Source organism: Clupea harengus, chromosome 15, assembly GCF_900700415.2.
Source record: "Clupea harengus chromosome 15, Ch_v2.0.2, whole genome shotgun sequence".
In the NCBI taxonomy this organism is placed as follows: domain Eukaryota; kingdom Metazoa; phylum Chordata; class Actinopteri; order Clupeiformes; family Clupeidae; genus Clupea; species Clupea harengus.
In genome coordinates this window covers 18,343,873-18,365,559 of record NC_045166.1, presented here as the reverse complement: position 1 = coordinate 18,365,559, position 21,687 = coordinate 18,343,873, and the positions used below count along the sequence as shown (strand labels likewise).

At 43.5% G+C, this 21,687-nt stretch overlaps 2 protein-coding genes and 1 pseudogene across 6 annotated transcripts in view; 2 read left to right on the top strand and 1 right to left on the bottom strand.

Moving 5' to 3' along the window:
* Positions 1-1,315, top strand: part of LOC105907324 (kinesin-like protein KIF13B) — a 34,477-nt gene extending 33,162 nt beyond the window's left edge. For all 5 annotated transcript variants that reach the window (XM_031581410.2, XM_042709865.1, XM_031581411.2 and 2 more), the window contains one exon: positions 29-1,315. In XM_031581410.2, the coding sequence (XP_031437270.1) occupies positions 29-396 (368 nt within the window). In that variant the 3' untranslated portion in view covers positions 397-1,315. The remainder of the gene's footprint in view (positions 1-28) is intronic.
* Positions 787-10,527, top strand: LOC116223680 (annotated as a pseudogene).
* A 2,075-nt stretch (positions 10,528-12,602) lies between these two features.
* hsp90ab1 (heat shock protein 90, alpha (cytosolic), class B member 1) lies at positions 12,603-21,062 on the bottom strand. Its single transcript, XM_012835600.3, has 12 exons — positions 20,911-21,062; positions 19,405-19,548; positions 19,110-19,316; positions 18,092-18,251; positions 17,308-17,441; positions 16,796-17,131; positions 16,349-16,514; positions 15,979-16,169; positions 15,223-15,370; positions 14,557-14,825; positions 13,651-13,984; positions 12,603-13,229 (listed from the first exon to the last, which is right to left on the bottom strand). Exons 2-12 carry the CDS (start codon positions 19,546-19,548, stop codon positions 13,117-13,119), a joined length of 2,202 nt encoding a protein of 733 aa, XP_012691054.2. The 5' UTR covers positions 20,911-21,062; the 3' UTR covers positions 12,603-13,116.
* Between the last annotated feature and the right edge of the window lie 625 nt (positions 21,063-21,687).

Sequence of the window (21,687 nt, the reverse complement as noted above, 5' to 3'; positions counted from 1 at the left end):
TTGATCTATCATCTTCTGTTTCCTACAGGGAAGAACGACGGCTCCGTGAACGGTCAACATTACTTTCACTGCAACCCTGGCTACGGTGTGCTGGTGCGCCCAGACAGGGTCACCCGAGCAGAGGGCACGGCAAAGCGAAAGAGGAAGAAGCGCCACAGCACCAACCTCTCGGTGTCTACCACCAACCTCTCGGGGTCCAGTACCAACCTGTCCCGGTCCACCACCAACCTCTCAGGCTCCAGCACCAATCTGTCTGGCTCCAGTACCAGGCTTTCTGGCTCCAGTACCAGGCTTTCTGGCTCCAGTACCAACCTGGCAGCTCTCACTGCCTTGGCGAAGAGGGAAGGAGCTGGAAGTGCCCGTCGGGGGGAGAACAGGAAGTCCTGGAACAGCTGATTGGGAAATATTCTAGAATGATTCTGGAATGACTGTTGCTAGGTCCTCTGGAATTTGGAACAACATAGAAGATGCCCTTGTATTTATGAAGCATTACATTGCCAATGCTATTAACTGATCACCAGCAATTTTAAAACCTCACAATCTCCGATACATCATAGACGAGTTAACAAAAACACTAGCCAAATGTTTATCAGTGCCAATGCTGTTTGCCTTCATGATCAAACACCAAATAAGGCTGGGGATATACTTTTAATCCAAATGTATATTTTATATTGCAAATAGTGATAAAAAGATCTCTCAGAAGTGCCTTCAAGACTGCTGTCTGGCCGAATAACACAATCTCAGGAAGTGATGACAAGTGAGCCTGATGTAAGCGGTGGAATCGTGATGGACTTCTGCGGTCAGAGTTCTCTACTAATTCATTTTCTGGTATTATTTTGTAATAGCCGATCACATACCCAAACACTTTAGTACAGAATGTAAAGCTCTATAGATTCAATCAAGAACACATGCTTACGTGTTTGCACAAGTTATTTTTAATGTTCATTTTTATTTTGCATTGGGAGGTGTGGACCAGAGGATTTTATTTCATATTTTCAACAGGCTGTGAGTCGGTCGTAAAAGTGTGCTTTGGTGAATGTAGTCTGTAAGAGGTGGTAGATGTATGTGGTGGGTGTGTTGTTAGAAAAAATATGACGCATAACTGAAATTATTTGTGTGTGGTTTTACATTGTCTGCTCTTTTTTATGATTTGTACAAAAGATGCTTTTGTCAGATCGGATTTTATATCTTTTTGTTGTTGTTACATGGTGTACGAATGACAATGAAATAAGCATTGAATGATATCTGTATGTATGACATTTTCTGATTTAAAAATATTGCAATAAAGGTATCCAGCAATTTATTTATTAACATATGATGATGGTTGTGTTTTTAATTGTCAGCGTGATATTCGTAAAAGTATACACAGAAAAAAATTGAATTTGGTCAATTTTTAAGTGCTACATTTTCATGATGTCTTTTTCTGGCTGTTTTCTGTTTTTTGGTTGTCAGAACTGGAATTTATGTCTTTTATGACTTTATTTGCCTGTCAGTGCTTATATATGCACCCCTCAAACAAAGCAGAGTCAAATATTTAGAAAGAAAAGCTTATATAAGCATACAAGGCAGAAACAAATGGACGAGCAAAATACTTCAGATGATTCAATGAAGAAAAGCCAGAAAAATGGAGGACTGAGAACAGTGAGGTGCTAAAATGCAGGACTGGGGACAGTGGGGTACTAAAATGGAGGACTGAGGACAGTGGGGTTCTAAAGTGGAGGACTGAGGACAGTGGGGCTCAAAGTGGACCACCTCCTGGCCCATTTAGGAACTGTAGTCGGCCTGGCAACGTGTGGAGGTTCCCCTACCTCTGCTTTAAGAACGTTGGAGGTGAGAGGCACTGAGACCTGGCAGAGCTCCTCTTGGAAATGTTGGCAACTTAAATATGGAAGGGCATATCTATTATTAAAATATTTATTACAATTATTTAATTCATTATTGATATTTATAAATGTATACTATTTATTATAGCCGCTCCACAGAGAAAGGTAGTCTGTAGAATTCACACTGTGAACATCTGGAAAATAGTTTTCAATGTATATAAGAAATAGTGAAATTGTATGCTGAGGTGGGCATGAGGAGGTGGGCATGCTGAGGTGGGCTTGAGGAGGTGGGAGCTGGTGTTGTGCCTTGCCGTGTGCTGGGTGGCCTGCTACTTCACCATCTGGAAAGGAGTCAAGTCTTCGGGGAGGGTGTGCGACATAACAAAACGTAATGCAAATGTCTCACATGACACAATTCTTAGTCTATCTACTGGATGTCTGGAAAGTTTTCAAGTCTCGAAGGATAAAACCTGGAACTGTACAAGGGGTTCAGTATTACCTTTATCCAGATCCCAGCAAACTCACAGACAGCCAGGTAAGGCAGAGATGGCGCAAATTAGGCAAAATCAGAACCAGATCGTGTCCAAATCTGTCCCAGATTAAGCTGGTTTCTTAGCTCTGTGTTCATGCTGCCTCACACAGATTGAATCACACTGACTAGAAAAAACGTTGAGGATGACTGACCTTCTCAGGATTTTGCTTGTACCATTGGCTCTGCTGTTGACCTTCAGGTGTGGCTGGAGGCAGGTTTACAGGTGCTGTTCTCGTACAGCTTGGGCCTTGGCACTCAGACGGCTCTCGGAAGATACAGCAAGTTCAACAACAACTGCTACAGGTAACAGCCATTCTCATTCACTGAAGCAAATGTAATTCACAACGAATGTAATTGTGTATGACTGAAAACATATAATCATACCTATAATTACAACAACAACTGCTACAAGGAACAGCCATTCTCATTCACTGAACCAAATGTAATTCACAACAAATGTAACTGTGTATGACTGAAAACATATAATCAGACCTATAATTATGTAAAATCAGGTCCAAAGGCTGGTAGGAACACATCCAACAACCGTTGTATTATGCTTTAACAAGCAAAATTGAACCCAACAGATGCACATGTATGTGACTGTTCTATGCTTAATCTCATCATTTCACAGGGACTGTTCATGGATATGCATTGTGAACAGTAGCACCAGCTTTTTTAGCAGGCTTTGCTTTTTTCTCTGTGCCGGGGTTTATGGCAGAGAAGCAAGCTGTGCCAATAGAGATGGTAGCAGAGTCAGGGATTGAGCAGCTTGTTGAAACAGCAACCCGCATACGAGCTAACAAACAAGTGCAACAGTAACACCATTGTACTCTTAATCTTTTTTAGCTTATTGTATTATTGAGTATGTTTTCCCTCGTGGCTCCAACAGGAGCAGGGCTCCAAATTTCGTTGTATGCAAATACAATGACAATAAAGGCATTCAATTAAATTAAATTAAATTAAATTGCACTGTAGTGACACGACAGTTATATAGACTAATATAAGGCTAAGAATCAGAATCATAAAACACGGGACGAGATGTTAAAACTGTCCATTGTGCCAATAGATGGTATGCACTCACATGAGAATTACCGTGATGTTGAAAGAGTGGCATGGGAGGTTTAATTCTTAGACTGGGTTAAGATGTACATTTTGGGACCCATCCTCAGTAGGGATGGGTATCGTTTGTTTTTTATCCGATACCGGTACATAACCGATACTTTTAAAACGATACCGGTGCCTAAACGGTGCCGGAACCGATACTTTTATAAAAAAAATAAAAAATAAATGACGATTGACGACATTTAAGAAAGGCTTTTTTTATTGCCAAATATATGAACTGTTTAAAGTATATTATATATATAAATAAATACAAAACACTTTTTAACTTAAAACTTAAATAATATATGAACTGTTTACAAAAGTTTAGACTATACTTAAATAAATACAAAACACGCACACACACTCTGTACACACACTACAGCTTCAATACTTCAGCAATTCTTTTGTAGAAATATCAGCATATTTGCCTTCTCCGGCAAAATGCGACACCTTTCCTGACTAATCGCATGACCTGCACAGGAGAAAACCCTCTCCGATGGTGTCGATGAGGCCTGTACACACAAATATGTAACACGCACAAAGCGACGATTGACGACATTAAAGAAAGGCTTTTTTTATTGCCAAGGCAATTTCTTTTCTTCAAATTGAACAATATATTTACTGTTTAAAGTATATTATAAATATAAATACATACAAAACACTTGGCTTCAAACTACAGCTTCAAACTTTTTAACTTCAAACTATGAACATTATATTAACTGTAAACAACAGTTTATAGTATACTTAAATAAATATAAATAAATACAAAAAACAGCTTCAAACTTCTTTTGCAAAAATATGAGCATATTTGCCTTTGGAGTCAAAAATGTATTATTTTGTTTGCATTTATTTCATGAAATTTCACCATTTTATGATTTGTTTATACCTATCTTTTCTATCTTGTTTATAGTTAATCTTGTTACTTGAACACACTGAGTACGAGAAAATGTGTACTGCCCCTTTAAGAGACTATCGTAGGCTAAGTGTAGCTGTCATATTTTTCAGTCTTCGGTTGCTGATCTGCCGTTGACTCTTGCCTTCTCTCCCCTCTTTTCACGCAATTGTTTTGTTGCATTTGCTGCACGTTGCGATGTTTGAATATTTTTGTGCGAAATACAGCCACACTTTTGACCGTTTACCTTTCGGTATTTTCTCTGTTAAAAGGTTGATGGCTAGTTCTGTTTGTGCTTGCTCTGTGAAATGCTGCCTGCTCTTCACTGTCATAAGACTGTTGCTTTGAAAACACCAATGAGCGTGAGCGACACAGGACAAAGTTTACATTGGGAGCTGGGGCAGTTTTACATGTGCCCCGCGGAATCTGCCTAGCAACCGTTTTGAATTGGCTCAGGCACCGAAATGAAGCACCGAAATCTGCATTGCATTTCGGTCCGGGTAGGTACCGGTTGTATTGGAACCGGTTCCATATTGGTACCGGTTCTCGGTACCCAACCCTAATCCTCAGTAGTGTGCCTTCGAATCAGTGGGTGTTTCGGCCTTTAATCACTAAACACCCTCATCAAAGGTGGCCAGCTAAAGGGTGATCAAGCCTTAGCTTGTGTTCCATGCCCAATTAAGATTTCCCACGGGACTATGCAAGGCAGGGGCGTCCTCTTCCCTGAGCCAGCCCTACAGCTGACCGCATACCTCATATGCCCTCCTCAAGTTGGAGGGATCTGAATTGGGTTCTCAGGTGGGGGTGGGGGGTCATGAAGTTATAGCCCAGCAAGGGTCCTTCCGTTTGATCCAGATCCACTGGCTGCCTCTTTCAGCTGCTTGAGACACTGCTCTGACGGTCTGCCGCAGAGCCTGTCCATGGATTCCAAGCTCTTTAAGCAACCTGATGGTGGAAGAAGCCACGAATCCTCTGCATCCCACTTCAACTGGCCAGACTTTTGCATTCCAGCCACGCGGAGTTGCGTCTGCAGCCAACTCTGTGTAACGCAGTTTTTTACGCTCGTAGGCCTCTTCAACAGAGTTTTCCCACGGGACTGTGAGCTCTATGATGTACACAGCCTTCCGTGACGGGGACCAGAGTACCATGTCTGGCCTAAGGTTGGTAGAAGCAATCTCAGGTGGAAAAATGAGTTGCTGGCCAATATCGACAAGCATCTTCCAGTCCTGGGCCATGGCTAGGTGTCCAGTTTCTGGCTTCGTAAGAGGATGCTTGGGCCCTTTCTGTCCCTCCCGGATGAATGTTGTTATTTTAACGGGATTGCTTGTTTTTGGAGGTAATGAATTGGTTGCACTCCTCTTGATCTCAAGCGCTGCAGCCAAACTCTTGAGGACCTGAGTGTGCCTCCAGGTGTAGCGGCCTTGTGAGAGGCTGGTCTTGCAACCTGTCATTATATGCCTGAGAGTCGCTGGAGCTGGGCAGAGGGGGCAGGTCGGGTCCTCGCCATACTATTGATGAAGGTTTTTTGGTGATGGAAGCACATCATAAACAGCTTTTATGATGAAGCTGATGTTGCTTGCCTCCATTTGCCAAAGCTCACTCCAGCTGATCTTTCTCCTCTCCAGGCCTTCCCACCGCGTCCATTGCCCTTGTTTAGCAAGAGAGACAGCCTTTGCACTTCTTGCAGTCTCCTCCTGTCTGCGCACCTCCTCGACCACCAGCTTCCTGCGTTCAGATATTGTTGCCTTATGGAATGTTGGTTTGCTTGCTGCCAGGCCAAAGCCTCCTCTTCCATGCTGGATATTCCCCACAATGTCTTGGTGTCTCAGGGCTGTTGTTGCTTGCTGCACAGCCTTGGATGATGTCCATTTCCGTCCAGTTTGTAGGGGAGGTGCAGCCTTGCTAATGGTCTGGTCTTTGGAGTCCTTCAATGTCATCTGAAGTCTTACTTTAGAGCACTTGTACTCCTCCGTTAGACTTGTAAGAGGTAGTTCAAGGACCCCTTTGTTATAGAGGCCGATGTTACTCAGACATCGTGGGACGCCCAGCCATTTCTTCACGTATGAGGTAATGGTTCGCTCCATCTTCTCCACTGTTGTTATTGGGACCTCATAGACGGTGAGTGGCCACATTATCCGGGGGAGAAGTCCAAACTGTAGGCACCAAAGCTTGAGCTTCCCAGGCAGCAGGGTCTTGTTGTTCTCAAGACCGTCGGCGATGTCCTGCCTTATTTGCTGCACTTGATCTTTATCCCGGAGGCTTTCGTTGTACCATCTACCCAGGCTCTTGACGGGTTGCTCAGACACCGTTGGTATCGGGTCATCTCCAATGCAGAACCTCACATCTTTAAGCTGTCCCTTGACTATGGAGATGCTTCGAGATTTGCTTGGCTTGATTTTCATCCGGGCCCACTTGATGTTATCCTGCAGTTTTGCAAGTAGCCGCCTGGTGCATGCTGCAGTGGTGGTCAGTGTAGTCATGTCATCCATGTATGCTCGGATAGGTGGGAGACGGAGCCCTTCCTTAGTTCTCTCACCGCCGACCACCCATCTCGATGCCCTGATGATGACTTCCATGGCCATAGTGAAGGCCAGAGGCGAAATTGTACAGCCTGCCATTATGCCTACTTCCAAGCGCTGCAATTTTGTTTTGAAGTCAGGTGTTGTGAAACACAATTGCAGGTCTTGGAAATAGGCCTTTACCAGTGTAGTGATGGGTTTTGGTACGTGGAAAAAGTTGAAGGATTCCCAGAGGAGTTCATGGGGAACTGAGCCAAAGGCATTGGCCAGGTCGAGGAAGATGACATAGAGGTCTCTCTTGTCCTTCTTAGCTGTTTGGATCTGGTGCCAAATCATACTAGTATGTTCCAGGCAGCCAGAGAAACCAGGAATGCCTGCTTTCTGTACAGATGTATCAATGTACTTGTTCCTTTCCAGGTAAGTGGACAGCCTCTGTGCTATTATACTGAAAAAGATCTTCCCTTCGACGTTGAGAAGGGAGATTGATCGGAATTGACTGATGTCTGTCGCATCCTTCTCTTTCGGGATTAGCACACCACCAGCCCTTCGCCATGCCTTTGGTATTATTTCCTTCTTCCACACTATCCTCATGAGCCTCCAAAGAAAGCGTAGAACATCCGGGGCGTTCTTGTAGAGCTTGTATGGTACTCCATTAGGCCCAGGAGCCGAGGCCGCTCTTGCACGTCGGACAACGTTCTCTACTTCCTTCCATTTTGGAGGGTCAGTGTCCAGATTGAATTCTGGTGGTTGAATAGGTGGGATGTCATGTGGGATGATTATCTGCTCATGCCTTTTCGTGTCCTGGTGGACCTTTTCCAGATGTTCTTCCAGTTCTGGCTTTGGAGTTTTTAGGATTCCCCACTTTTCCTTTGCAAAGAGGTTTTTGACAAACTTAAAGGGGTTTTTATAGAACCGTGTTCTTGAGTGTTCCTTCTTCCAACGAAGTTTCCTTAAGTTTTCCGCTCTTCGCAGCCGATATTTCATGTCTGCTTGGAGTAGCATGAGACCTTCTCTCTCTGCATCAGAGGCCTTCTTCCACTGCTTTCTCAGCTGCCTTCTTTCTCTGACAAGTATCTCGATCTCTTGCTGCCTCCTAGATTTGGCTGGCACAAGTGGTGTCTTGCCACTTCTCCTTTTGTTTACTCCAAAGCGCTCTTCTCCGTAGTGGTAGATAATGTCTCCCATCCTTTCAAGCTTTTTCTCTGCTGTTCCTACCTGTTGTTCCAAGATTTTTGTCAGGTCGTTGTTGAATGTTTCCCACTCTCTCTTTTCAACAGCTTTGGGCCACTTCACACTCGGTCTGTGCCCTTTGATCTTTTCCTCTTTTAGAGGTCTCTGTGGTTGGGTGAGTTCATCCACCGGCATTTCTGTGCTTGTGTTATCCTCCTCCGTTACAGGGGTGCTGATGCTCTGCGAACTTTGGTTTGCGTCCCGTCGCTGTGCTTCATTCGACTGATTTGACTGGCTGCTTCGTAAGAAGTACTGGTCAATGCGAGGTCCCTGTCTCTGCTCTCCCAAGCACCTTTTTCTCCCTTGATGGATCCTTAACCCCCTTGCCGATGTTACTCTCTCCCAACCACGGCTGCACACCTGAAGTGTGTGTCCTGCTGCTGTTATGGTTGTCTCATGTGCTGTGTTCCTACTCGTAGTCGTTTCCGTTCCTGGGTCCATAGCCGTGTGATCAGTCGTTGAGCCATCTTGCGCCCCAGCTCTCGCAGGCTCTAGGGGTATGTTCCTTTGTTGACTTTCAGTAGCACTTAGCGGGTGTCTCCAACATACTGAAACAGCGTCGGAGACTGCCAACATGGGTAGCTAGCCCATGACAGCCCCAGTGGGGTCTATTCCCTCCGGTCAGCTGTCTCTCCAAGCTGTCACACAGACTTTCCTATGTTGTCAGCATAATATATAGGCTAATATAGACACACAACCACCAATGAAAACAGACTGGTATTAGTCCATCACACACATCTACCAATCAAAGACATACCAATCAATGACATTACAATAGGGTGACCAGACGTCCCGGTTTTACCGGGACAGTCCCGATTTTGAGTTGCGTGTCCCGAGTCCCGACAAAAACCTGTCGGGACGCTAAAATGTCCCGGTTTACACCAACCACTATGAAATTGTCCCGGTTGTCAGCGATTACATAGCTGATGTGGTCTTATTATAGCCCGATCATTAACTAAACCCATGTAGAAAGACTAATAAAGCGCCCAGCGTATGATTTGAACAATGTGTGTGTGTGTGTCAATCAATCGTAGCGGTCTGCGTCTGCATAATCTGTGCAGCCAGCGTTACAATGTATATTTGTAAACATTGTTGCAAAGCCTCTTCTTATTGGTCTCGTTTTAACGGTCAGGCTATATCAATAGCTAGGCTACACTACGACAATGCCGAAGACAATTTTGCTGACACCTGTGCGCAATTTCACAGCAGGCTTTCAGCCAATTAAATGATACTTCATCAAATTCACTCCTGTAACAAATATACGGAATGAATGTTTCCAATAGGGTGTGTGTGTGTTGTTGGAATAACGCTGGTAACACTTTACGCTAAGGGTACAAGATACAATTATCATGAATTCACGCATGAATTCATTGATGTAGTATATGCATTATTATGCATTGCATTATGTCATTAATGATTTATGTATTACTGCATTCCTTAATATCCCATGAATCATCAGGAACTGACGTGTTCATAGTATGTCATTCGTGACCTTATAAATGAACAACACAACTAAAGCATTAGGTATGGCACATCATTATGAATTATGATTTATATATGATCATGATTATTTATTTTTATGCAAAACAATGTGGTCATCACTGCGCAAATTCTGATTTGAACACAACTTGTGCATAATAATGTACCCACCTAATGCTTTAGTTGATGTGTTGTTCATGCACGAGGTCATGAATGAGAGGCTATGAACTCATGTCAATTCCTGATGATTCATAAGATATAAAGGAATGAAGTAAATCACAATAATAATTCCTAATTCATGTACCCTTACTGTAAAGTGTCACCATAACTTTAGTTCAAGCCTGTGGCAGCAGTTCAAAATAGTTCGTTTATTGCCATGCAATGAAAAATACCTTTTCACAAACTTTTTCGCAAGTTCAGTGGGTACATTTTCCAAAATAATGCTTTAATTCTGAAAAATAAAGTTGGTCCCACACAAAACTAACTCACTCAATGTCTTTTAATATTATTTCTTAGATATGTAGGCTACATAGAAAATGCATGAATATTAACTGAGATACCCCATTATGTTGTGAAAAGTAGGCCTACGTATGCTGTTGGCAAAATCTATGTCTATGTCTGAACTGGGCTGGCACATGTTCAGGATAAAAAGCGTGCACGAGCATTACGGTCACGGGCAAAGTGTCCCGGTTTTAGGTCCGGGAAATCTGGTCACCCTACATTACAATCAAGAGCAGATGGTCGTGTAGGCTAATGTCTTCTGTTTGTGGGGTTTTCCCAGGGCCTGGTCTGGCCTCTGTAGTCTACCCCCAGGCCCTGATGCCTCTCCCTAGTGTCTGGGCGGTTTGTTTTTTCTGGGAATCGACAAAATGGTAAACTTTATGTGTTCATAGAGCTTTGCCATTTTTACACTTCTCACTTGAATGACCCTCAAGATGTTTTCCTTCCATTGATGCTAGAATGGCACTGCTTTCAAGTAAGCTTTAACACCATCAAGTTAGCTTAAACACCATCAAGTTAGCCTTAACACCATCTTCTCTTTGTAACTCTTTAGCATTAATGGCGGCTAATCCTTATCACAAAAATTCAGTGATATGGAAAGCTTCCAAATCATACATAAGGAAACCTTTGATGTTGATGTTTAACCAGTGTTTACGACCCAGACAGTGAACAAATCATCTGATGCCATGTCTGCTTTCCTTAGTTTGCAAGCGTGGAGACGATCATGACCTCACTATCCGATCTCTTCCCAGCAACCCTGCGTCTAAAAGGACGCAGAGAAATCCTCCTGGTTCTACTCATCCTCACAGGCTTTCTACTCCAGTTGGCCATGCTTACTGAGGTTTAATGACTATGGAAGCCTGTCTCCCATTGCATCAATGGAGGATTGCAAAAACATGGGAGCAGTAGCAGAGTCAAGCTAATCAGAAAGTGGATCATAATAATCCCTCATTCAAGATCCAAAAAGAAATCAGACAAGCCTAAGACAAATCCCCATGACTCCTAGTGCCGACACAATGCTACTGACTTACTATCTGCCCTCAAGCAAGTTTTGATTTTCCTCATGTTTGTTACTCAAAGGTCGCAGACCGGGGCAGATTGCATGTTGGACTGGGGAGAGGCCCTGTGGCTTCTTCAGAGTATGTTAGAAATATCTGACACCTCACTGGTAGTTGTGATACAGTATGGAACAGTTCTGGGCGAGATTTATCTGTATTTTTCTCTGATTTATTTATTTATCTGTTTCTAGGAATCAGTCTATTAGGTCAGCCACATCAAATTCATGTCACAAAATACACACAGGATTAACCAAAACATAAATTGCAAGTCTACATTGTTCATGTACAGAAATGACTATGGTGTATTTCTTTCTTTAACAGGGCTGTTTCATTTTTTATTTGGTGAGACATCAGTCATTGAAGGACAACCATCAGTATGTGTATCGCTGGCTGGATTTCTTCCTTGGGCTGGGTGATGGCTCTCTCATCAGAGATATGCTTACCTCATCAGTGATATGGCTACCTCATCAGTGATATGGCTGCCTCATGCCATTTTTTACATGTAATCCAACCTTAAACAAATGTCAATTTCTGCAGTTCTTTCCATGCTGGACAATAAGGTTGACAGTTTATAGAGATGCCTTGAAATGGGGGGCTAAAGGTTAATGTGAAACAAAGCCTAGAAATAACACGCAAGCATGCCACCTGGCAGTTGTTTCCCTCTGATGCAGGCAATTACATGCAGCAGCCGGGTCATAGCCAACCACATGCAACAGCCATTTTCTGTTGCCAAAAAGCTACAAGGACATAATCCCATGAAATCCTTGTTTTACAGCGCCCGTCACTTCTGTGTTGCCCTGCCGATGACCTACCCTCACACAGAACAGAAATAAAGCTTCGGGAGACACTGGTATCGTGCAAAACTATGGACTGGCTTCAAATATGTGCTGCACTAGAATTACTTTTACACTTCCTGACATTAATTTTAATCAATATGGCATCTTCACACAAGTAATGCTGGTCTTCTGCTGGTTCCACTTGATACACTCTCAAAGCAAGATGTGATTAACCCATCAACATGCTCATTGTGTTCTCTGCCACGTATGACATAAAGGGTTCTGACAAATGGAAGCTGGCCCTTTGTGTTTAGCAATTCATCTTTGGTGTAAATTCTAACTTGAAGCGTAACATTCAAATTTAATTTTGATCAGGGAGTCGCTTTTTTCATGTGCCCTCAGTTGTCATATCAATATTAGTGAAGCATATTTGTTCTCAAATTACAAAAACACTGACATTTAATACACCCATCCTTATTTGAGGCCTGCAAGTCATACTTTCCTGTATAGATGTTTAAATAAATGTTCCTCTCCCTTTTAAGGCATACCTCAGCTTCCATTAATTCATACGCAACAAACAAACCCTTCTATTTCTAATTGTGGTACAAGTCTTTTTAATTAGATGTTTCAAGATCAGCAAAAACAGAAAAAAAGTGTGATGTGGATGGATTCAAAAAAAGGAAGGCATTCATTTCCAGTATAACTTTTTAATTTCTGCAAAAATCAAAATGTCAGACTGATACAGACAGGTCTGGACATGGGCAGAGGAACCTGCAGCCCGCCCTCCATGCAGCGTGCACATCACACATGAGCAGTAGAGTCAGCCATCTTTCCTCCTCCCCTCCCCCCCTGCTTTCAGTCAAATGGAATGTTCCAAATCCCCTGCCATTGTGATAGTGCTCTTAACTTCAACTCAGTGCAACAGGGTACTTAAATTTAGGAGGCCCGGGTGACACCATCTTGAACGACAATCATTAACTGTACTCTACTGGCGTCCCTCACAATAAAACGTAGGCTCAGGAACGAGCCATGTTGATTTCACTGTACAGCGTAAATGGACAAGGTTTTTTTTTTTCTTTAACCATTGTTAGGACATTAACCAGGCTCTCCACACGAGGGACGAAGATGACCAATAAGATACAGTTGGAAGAAAAATGTGAGGTTAATCATGGGTGGAGCTTGTTTTGGGAGGTGTGGCGAAGGGTTTAGTCCACTTCCTCCATGCGACTGGCGTCATCGTCACCCTCAAGAGGCGGGATCTCGTCTGTGGTGGGGGCAGCAGTTGGCTCTTCTGTGACGACTTCATCGTCATCAATACCTAAGTGGCAAAGAGAACAGCAAGTTCAGATTATATATTTATAAAACCTGGTAGTCACGTGAGGACACCCGGTTTAGTTTCACACATCCTTAAAAACATTTGGTGAGGTAAACTGATCAACACGAATCCAAACGAGTTTAACAGCTAGCTGAAATTAGCGGTTATGAATGACTCATGGTTTCTTGAACCACAACCACAGTTTTACGAGCAATAAAACCGCAATGTGCCCTCAGCCCTACAGACTGGAACCAAGTCTGCCAGTCAGATCAATCTGCTTTCAAGTAATCGATTAAGTTTCGCTTTGCCTACAAAACAAATAGCCCTAGATCTGTTTTAGTCCTTTGATTTCTTCCTGTTTGGTTTGGATTGTATCTGGCAATTTCCTTGTTTGTGTGCGGGTGGGAATGGTTAGACTGCGTACCCAGGCCAAGCTTGATCATCCTGTAGATGCGGTTGGAGTGCGTCTGGGGATCATCCAGGGTGAAGCCTGAGGATAGAAGTGAGGTCTCGAAGAGGAGGATGACCAGGTCCTTCACCGCCTTGTCGTTCTTGTCGGCCTCGGCCTTCTGCCTGAGCGTCTCGACGATGGGGTGGTCAGGGTTGATCTCCAGGTGCTTCTTGGCAGCCATGTAGCCCATGGTGGAGTTGTCCCTCAGGGCCTGGGCCTTCATTATCCTCTCCATGTTCGCCGTCCAGCCGTATGTGCTGGTGACTATACAGCAAGGTGAAGAGACCAGGCGGTTGGACACTGTAACCTAGGAGACAAAAGGAGGTTAAGGCCGTTGCTAGGGTGTCCCAGCTTGCAGGGAGGGAATGGTGGCAGAGCTACGAGCATCACATCACTTGGAAAAAGGATTTGAATGTCTGGTTTCAATCAATGCCTGAGAAACGCAAGCTGTGGTTACGTCATGCAGAAATACGGTTAGGTTTCACATTAATCCACATTTCAACACACCACTCAAACAAGCAAAACCCAAGCAGCTGAATCTCCAACTGAAGACATGTTAGGTAAAGAAACAAACGGAGTTAAAAACAAAAAGTCCACACAATTCTCACAACAGGTACATGAAAAATGGAGATCACCATCACTCTGACGCGGAGTCAACACTCTCCAAGGTGCAAGAGAACACAAACTGGCATACAAGAAAACCTAGCATGGTTTGAACTCACCAAAACATTATGGCTAAAATCAATTAGGGAACCTGTTTGTGGTTGGAAAGGAGACAAGTCATGTCGTTGCAATGGTTTAAACAAAGGGTCAGACTTCCATAACCACTGAGAGACTTCAACTATTTTAAATCCAGTAAACTATTGAATAGTAAATTACCTTCTCCACTTTCTTGTCTAAGATGTCCTTCATGAGTTTGCAGAGGTTCTCAAACTTGGCCTTGTCCTCCTCCATTTTCTTCTTCTCCTCCTCATCTTCAGGCAGCTCCAGGCCTTCCTTGGTGACTGAGACTAGGGTCTTGCCATCAAACTCTTTCAGCTGCTGGACACAATACTCGTCAATGGGCTCGGTCATGTAGATGACCTCGAAGCCACGCTTGCGCACGCGCTCCACAAAGGCAGAGTTGGCAACCTGATCCTTGCTCTCACCTGAAATATAGAGTAGAGAACACAATAGATGAATTATGGCAAGGTCAAAATCACAGTTGCTTACAGATAAGATGCAAATGACCATTCACTAGTCTCTAGTTGGGTTTGAGATCATACGGCTATCATTAGCCACTCTAGGAGCAGGTTCTGCTAAGTTCTGTGAGACCAAGTGGTGAAATGCTTATGGAACCTCAGTAGTTCCATCTAACCTAATGCCATCAGTAAGTGTCATCCGCTTTTAAGTTGTGAGGAGGGATGAAGAGGCCCATTCACGGTGGAGAGCTGATGGAATTCTCTACCAAAGAAAATGATTCCCGACACAGCACTCGACAGCTGGAGGGAGAGGGTCTTTGGTCTGATCTATATTGGCCTTCAAGCTTTTGTCAGGAGGACTTACCAGTGATGTAGTAGATGGCTTTCTGGTTCTCCTTCATTCGGGTCACGTACTCGCCGAGGGAGGTGGTCTCGTCACCAGACTGGGAGCTGTGGTACCGGAGCATCTCAGAGAGCCTCTTGCGGTTCTGAGAGTCCTCATGGATACCCAACTGCAAATGGAAAACACAAGACCTTAAATCACCTGGGTCTAATTTGTAGCAGAGATATTGGCACAGTTTGATGTTAAGGATGACAAATGCAACCATTTCAAATTATGAATTGGTGACTCGGTGCAGCTTTACTTTAAATGAGGTTGGCCTAACTACAAAGAGTAGTCCAGTAAATGCACTATGCTTAGAGGGCCCCAGAACAGGTAGAAACACGGGGGGGTTGCAGAAAGTAGATGCGACTGAGCAATTAGGACTCGCTTCTATTAAGTCCATCAGTAAGTGTCATCCGCTTTTAAGTTGTGAGGAGGGATGAAGAGGCCCATTCACGGTGGAGAGCAGATGGAATTCTCTACCAAAGAAAATGATTCCCGACACAGCACTTGACAGCTGGAGGGAGAGGGTCTTTGGTCTGATCTGTACTGGCCTTAAAGATGGCTGGTAGTTCTATAAAGTGTATAAGAAGGTGATCACATCAAGTGATCAGATGTGTTTTATTGGTGCAGATGATTGTAAAGCTTCATATCCAGCTATAATCTATAAACACGAGTCTTAATGCCAGGTTGGTGGGACATTCTAAAAATGACAAGAAACTGAGCAAGGTGAATTACCTTGATGTTCTTGGAGAACTGCTCGTAGAATTTCTTGTAGTTGTCCTTGTCCTCAGACATTTCGACGAAGAGTTCTATGCATTTCTTGACCAGGTTCTTGCGGATGACCTTGAGGATCTTGCTCTGCTGAAGCATCTCTCTGGAGATGTTCAAGGGCAGGTCCTCAGAATCCACCACACCACGGATGAAGTCTGAGGAGAAAAAAAAAAAGTTACAGATTACCAAACATGTAGAAAACACCTACACACAATACTTAATGACTTCTGAGGCCATCAGCTTCAAATGTGTATATCAGTGCCATTCAGCCTATTCAAGAACTGTACATGCATCATGTCAAAGCAATTTATATAATTAATCGTGAGAAACTTACTCAGGTACTCAGGGATGAGCTCCTCGCAGTTGTCCATGATGAAGACCCTGCGGACGTACAGCTTGATGTTGTTCTTCTTCTTCTTGTTCTCAAAGAGGTCAAAAGGCGCACGGCGGGGCATGAAGAGCAGAGCGCGGAACTCCAGCTGACCCTCCACAGAGAAGTGCTAGGAAGCATAACCAAGACACCATCAAACCAATGCCGTTCACAACCAGGTTCTTCAGTCAAATACCCTGAACCTCTATGAGGCATGTTAAGGACCAGAAACTGAGGCGAAGAGGTCTACATTCCTGAGCTGGTGCTAACCTTCTCTAGTTTTTAATCTTGTCACCAAAATAACTTCTCATTGGTAGGACCAACACGTCATGAAACATTTACCTGACAAACAATTATTTCGATGGCCTCAATAAGCAGCATCAGAATGAGGGGAGCAAATCATAGTATTACCTTGACTGCCAGGTGATCTTCCCAGTCATTGGTCAAGCTCTTGTAGAACTCTCCGTACTCCTCGGTGGTGATGTCATCGGGGTTGCGGGTCCAGAGGGGCTTCGTCTTGTTGAGCTCCTCCTGGTCGATGTACTTCTCCTTGATCTTCTTCTTCTTCTTCTTCATGTCCTTGTCCTTATCGTCCTCATCCTCGTCGGAGCCCACATCCTCGATCTTGGGCTTGTCCTCACCGTCCTCCTTCTCTTCCTTGTCCTCACCGTCCTCCTTCTCTGCCTTCTCCTCCTTCTCGTCCTCTGCTTCGTCGTCGCTGATCTCCTTGTCGCGTTCTTTTTCCACCTGAAAGTGAAGTTATGACATTTAATCTCAATTACTACCAACACTGGGTAAAAATAAAGTTGTCCAACGTAGAGAAGCATTTCTACAATTTGTAAAAGGTGGTAAATCTATCAAATGTAGGAGTAACAGCAGACGTTCTGTTCAACAACAGAAGATTTCAGTCATTTTGTACTCACAAAGAGGGTGATTGGGTAACCGATAAACTGAGAGTGCTTCTTCACAATCTCCTTCACCCTCTTCTCCTCAATGTACTCCATCTGGTCCTCCTTCAGGTGAAGAACGATCTTGGTGCCACGGCCCATGGGCTCACCTGAAACATTGTTTATGGTAATAAACAATCATTACATGTGGCTTGAAAATCTCATGCCATCACAAAGGCAATTGGTCAAATCAACTTCAGTTAACAAAAATGTGGCGCTGTGCTTGCATAAGAAATCAGCATGTCACAGGTGATAAGGAGCACGAGTGTAAAAGATGCTTAACAAGGGGAATGGCATTCTTTATGTCTGATCAAAAAGGAATTCTAACCAGACACGCAGGTTTTCAAAAACTATTTTTGTGACTGAGCAATTAGGACTCTCTTCTATTAAGTCCATCAGTAAGTGTCATCCGCTTTTAAGTTGTGAGGAGGGATGAAGAGGCCCATTCACGGTGGAGAGCAGATAGAATTCTCTACCAAAGAAAATGATTCCCGACACAGCACTTGACAGCTGGAGAGAGAGGGTCTTTGGTCTGATCTATATTGGCCTTCAAGATGGCTGGTAGGACCATTAAGTGTATAAGAGGGTGATCAAATCAATTGATAAGATGTGTTTTATCTGTGTAGATTTATCATCATGTCACACAATCAAAGCTATGAATACTTCGAGATCACACGGATGCCTACCCCATTTCATACTGCCTGGGCCACATGTCTGCACTATGAAAATGCACCAGGTTATCTGGTGTGCAAGCACTCACCAGTATCAACCTTGACTGTGAAGGAGCCACCAGCAGAGGACTCCCAGCAATACTGCTCATCATCATTGTGTTTGGTGAAGACGGTCACTTTCTCTGCTACCAGGTAGGCGGAGTAGAACCCTACACCGAACTGCCCAATCATGGAGATATCTGCACCAGCCTAGAAGAACAAAATATATATTTAAAGGGAGAGTTTAAGGGACTCAGGCCAACAATGGTGTCAGTTGTGATTCATGTTGGTACTGTAAAAAGCTTCAACTGGAAGTCAAAATAACCATAATAATGAAAAGTCTTGGCCCACACAATTCCTAAATCTGATTGAAAGAATGTGCTGTTCTCCGGCGAATGTGTCGGATGCCCAGGCTTGGTTCAAGTTAGCTTATTCAGAATTACAGACTTGTGGAAGATGGCTTAGCGGAAAGAATGTGTTTATTCCGCCACTAGCCACGGTCAGCTCGACACAACACGAGGCACGTCTGCTGCTAACGAGTCTGTCTTCTTTCTTCTTCTCATACATTACAGAAAGTACAGACATTTTATATTGTAGAATTAACATGTGTGTAGGAGGGAATGGGTGTGTCTGGAGGTCAGAGGGGAACTCTAGTTTGACCAAGGGCCATATAGGTCATATCAGGTATAGATGCTAATGTCTTTGTCTTGGCTAAAAGCCAACTAATATGTATGGCTCAGAGACACACAAAAGCCACGAACCAGGTCTGATGGCCCATCAACATAGACAAAAGGCCAGGAGCCACCTCGATGGCTCCAGCTTGATGCTATGCAAACTAACCTGTGGGGGTTGAATTGGTATTTGGTCTTTTAGATAAAGTTATAGTCTGATATGATAGTCACCCAAATCTAACATTGATGTAATGAGTCACTGCAAACAGGAAGAGATCAACTGTGGCCACATAAAGTGTGCAAATTAAATGTGGCTTAAGTGGCATCACACAAGTGCTTTCACTTGAGGTAAGATCTGAAGACGCATGAAGCAGTCCATTTCAAATATGGCGGTTACCTGCAGAGCCTCCATGAAGGCCTTTGTTCCCGACTTGGCAATAGTACCCAGGTTGTTGATAAGGTCAGCTTTGGTCATGCCAATTCCATGATCGATAAGGGTAAGGGTGCGATCATGTACGTTGGGGATGATGTCAATCTTCAGCTCCTTCCCACTGTCCAGTTTGGTGGGGTCTGTCAAGCTTTCATATCTGATTTTGTCGAGAGCCTGAAATAAATACAATTGACAAATTAGACATGTGGAACAGTAACAACAAAATACAATCGCTAACTGCACTGGTCCTGAGAATACTTACATCAGAGGCATTGGAGATGAGCTCCCTAAGGAAGATCTCCTTGTTGGAGTAGAAAGTGTTGATAATCAGGGACATCAGCTGAGCAATCTCTGCCTGGAAGGCAAAGGTCTCAGCATCCTCCTCTTGGCGCATTTCTTCAGGCATCTAAGTGTTTAACAGGGAAGAATAATTTACCCACCCAATTTATGCTTTCTATACAACCACTTAGCAAACAAACATGAAATGTAAAACCGGCCAAATTTAAGTCAGTACTCAGGTACTGTGCGAATTACATGACAGACCCGCAGACATAGCAGGAAGACTTTTATACGCCTTGTTCAGGATACCGGCGCACATGTGCTCACTAAATACTAACAACTGACGAGTATGTTCCGGGTTCACTTGTTCAAAGTTGCTTCACGTAAAAAGCAGTGAGTCATAACGGAAATTGTATTTCACCAATAAAAATTCTCTTAATATTTGATAGACGGAAAACTTTCGTTTTCATTTCACACGCTAACGTTACCCATCACCCACGCTCGTCTTCGATTTCTTAACTGCAGCCGGATGTACCAACCCAAGAGAACATGGCGACATCCACAGAGCACACAATGGGAACCGCACGTGTCCGACGACGCGGTCGGTAGTTAACATTAGTTTGCCGGCGAAAATAACTGATAATTCAGTCAGAAAACGTGATGGTAACCTCATCCAAGTGCATGCATCTCACAGAAGTCTGAAATTGCTGGCCGCAAGCCAGCTTGCTATGAAGGCCAATTCATGTTACCCGGCACAGACAACCAAAATGGATGCGATCCACACCGCAAGCAAAATGAGACCGTTTAGCATAATCACTGTAATACTGGGACCGTCAGAAGTTACCCAGCAAGCCAAATTAACAGTAATAGTACCGAAATCCATTTGGACATTTTAAATCGGACGAACGTTGACTATTTGAGAATTCTGTTAACGTTACACAACTGACTTGCATTAAGTAAAATTCCATTTCATACAAGCCATGGCGACTGTGCTAACTGGGCAGCATTTAATGCTACAGCACCATTGTTGCCTACAGTTACTAGCCTACATTTGGACCAATATTAATCATCAATGGCTTATCAATGGTCACACAAGATTACAAACATTACTCATTCAAGACAACCTACGTTAACGTTACACCTCGATGGCATAACAAATGCAAGCCATCGCACCTGCTGACAATATTGGTAACGACAACGTAATCGGTCTTTATCATTGGTAACGTTACCCATGAAGTACGATTTCCCTTAAAAAATACATGGGGACAAAATGCATAGGACCAACACCCATTAATCCAATACAACGTTACTCAAATCGAACACTGATTAAATTAGCTCAGGTTATTGTACCAAATGACCCACCCTGTGGAAGCACAGTTAACGTTAGCCAACAGTGTAGGCAACGTTAACGTACGCCGGTTTAGTTCAAACTATATGGTTAAGCAAAAAAAAATAAACACAACCTTTTGTGTGGCAACCACAAACATACCTTGGTTGATTCAGTTGACTATTCTTGAATAAATGCGACCAATTCTATATGTCCCCCTCCGCACTCTGACGCAGGGAAATAGAAAGGGAAGTCGTTTTAAAAGACCAATGTCTATATAGCCTCCGTGTTTGAAAGTGCGGGCGTATCCATCCGCGACTCTCTACTTGCCTTTGCGACACAGACGAAAAGAAGTACCGTACTGCAGCAGTTGCATCAAGGGCTGCTCATGTAACACCTGCATTCATTTGATAGCTCTGTGCAGAATTGGATAATGTTAAGCACACTGAAATGAAAACAGTAAACCTAACATAAATATGCTGTTTTGGGCTTATCTATGATTTGCGTTTTCTCTATCAGTTCAAACTCCTCATTGTTGGTCTAAGATTACTTTTGTGCAACTATAATGACTATATCAGATCAGAGCTAAAATGTCAAGTTAGTTTTATTATTCACATGTGAAAATATGTCACAACAATTCAAGTAAAGAAAATTATTTAAACCATCACCAACTTCTTTCATCAAAGGAACTCTTTCATATCACGGAAGTATATCATCCAGTTAGTGCGGGTGTGCTTTGTTTTTTCCAGCACTTTCCATCATAACCCCGCCCATAGCCGTGACGCTACATGTCTGTCAAATGCCGTTTTCGCGGCTACGGCGGTAGAGGCTGAACAGGTACTCAGGCGCGAACGTTGATTACCATGGTAACGTGCTAACATCACTTTTTGTGAGAACAGCTTGAGACCGCGAAAATGACAAACGTGGCAGGCACTTGGA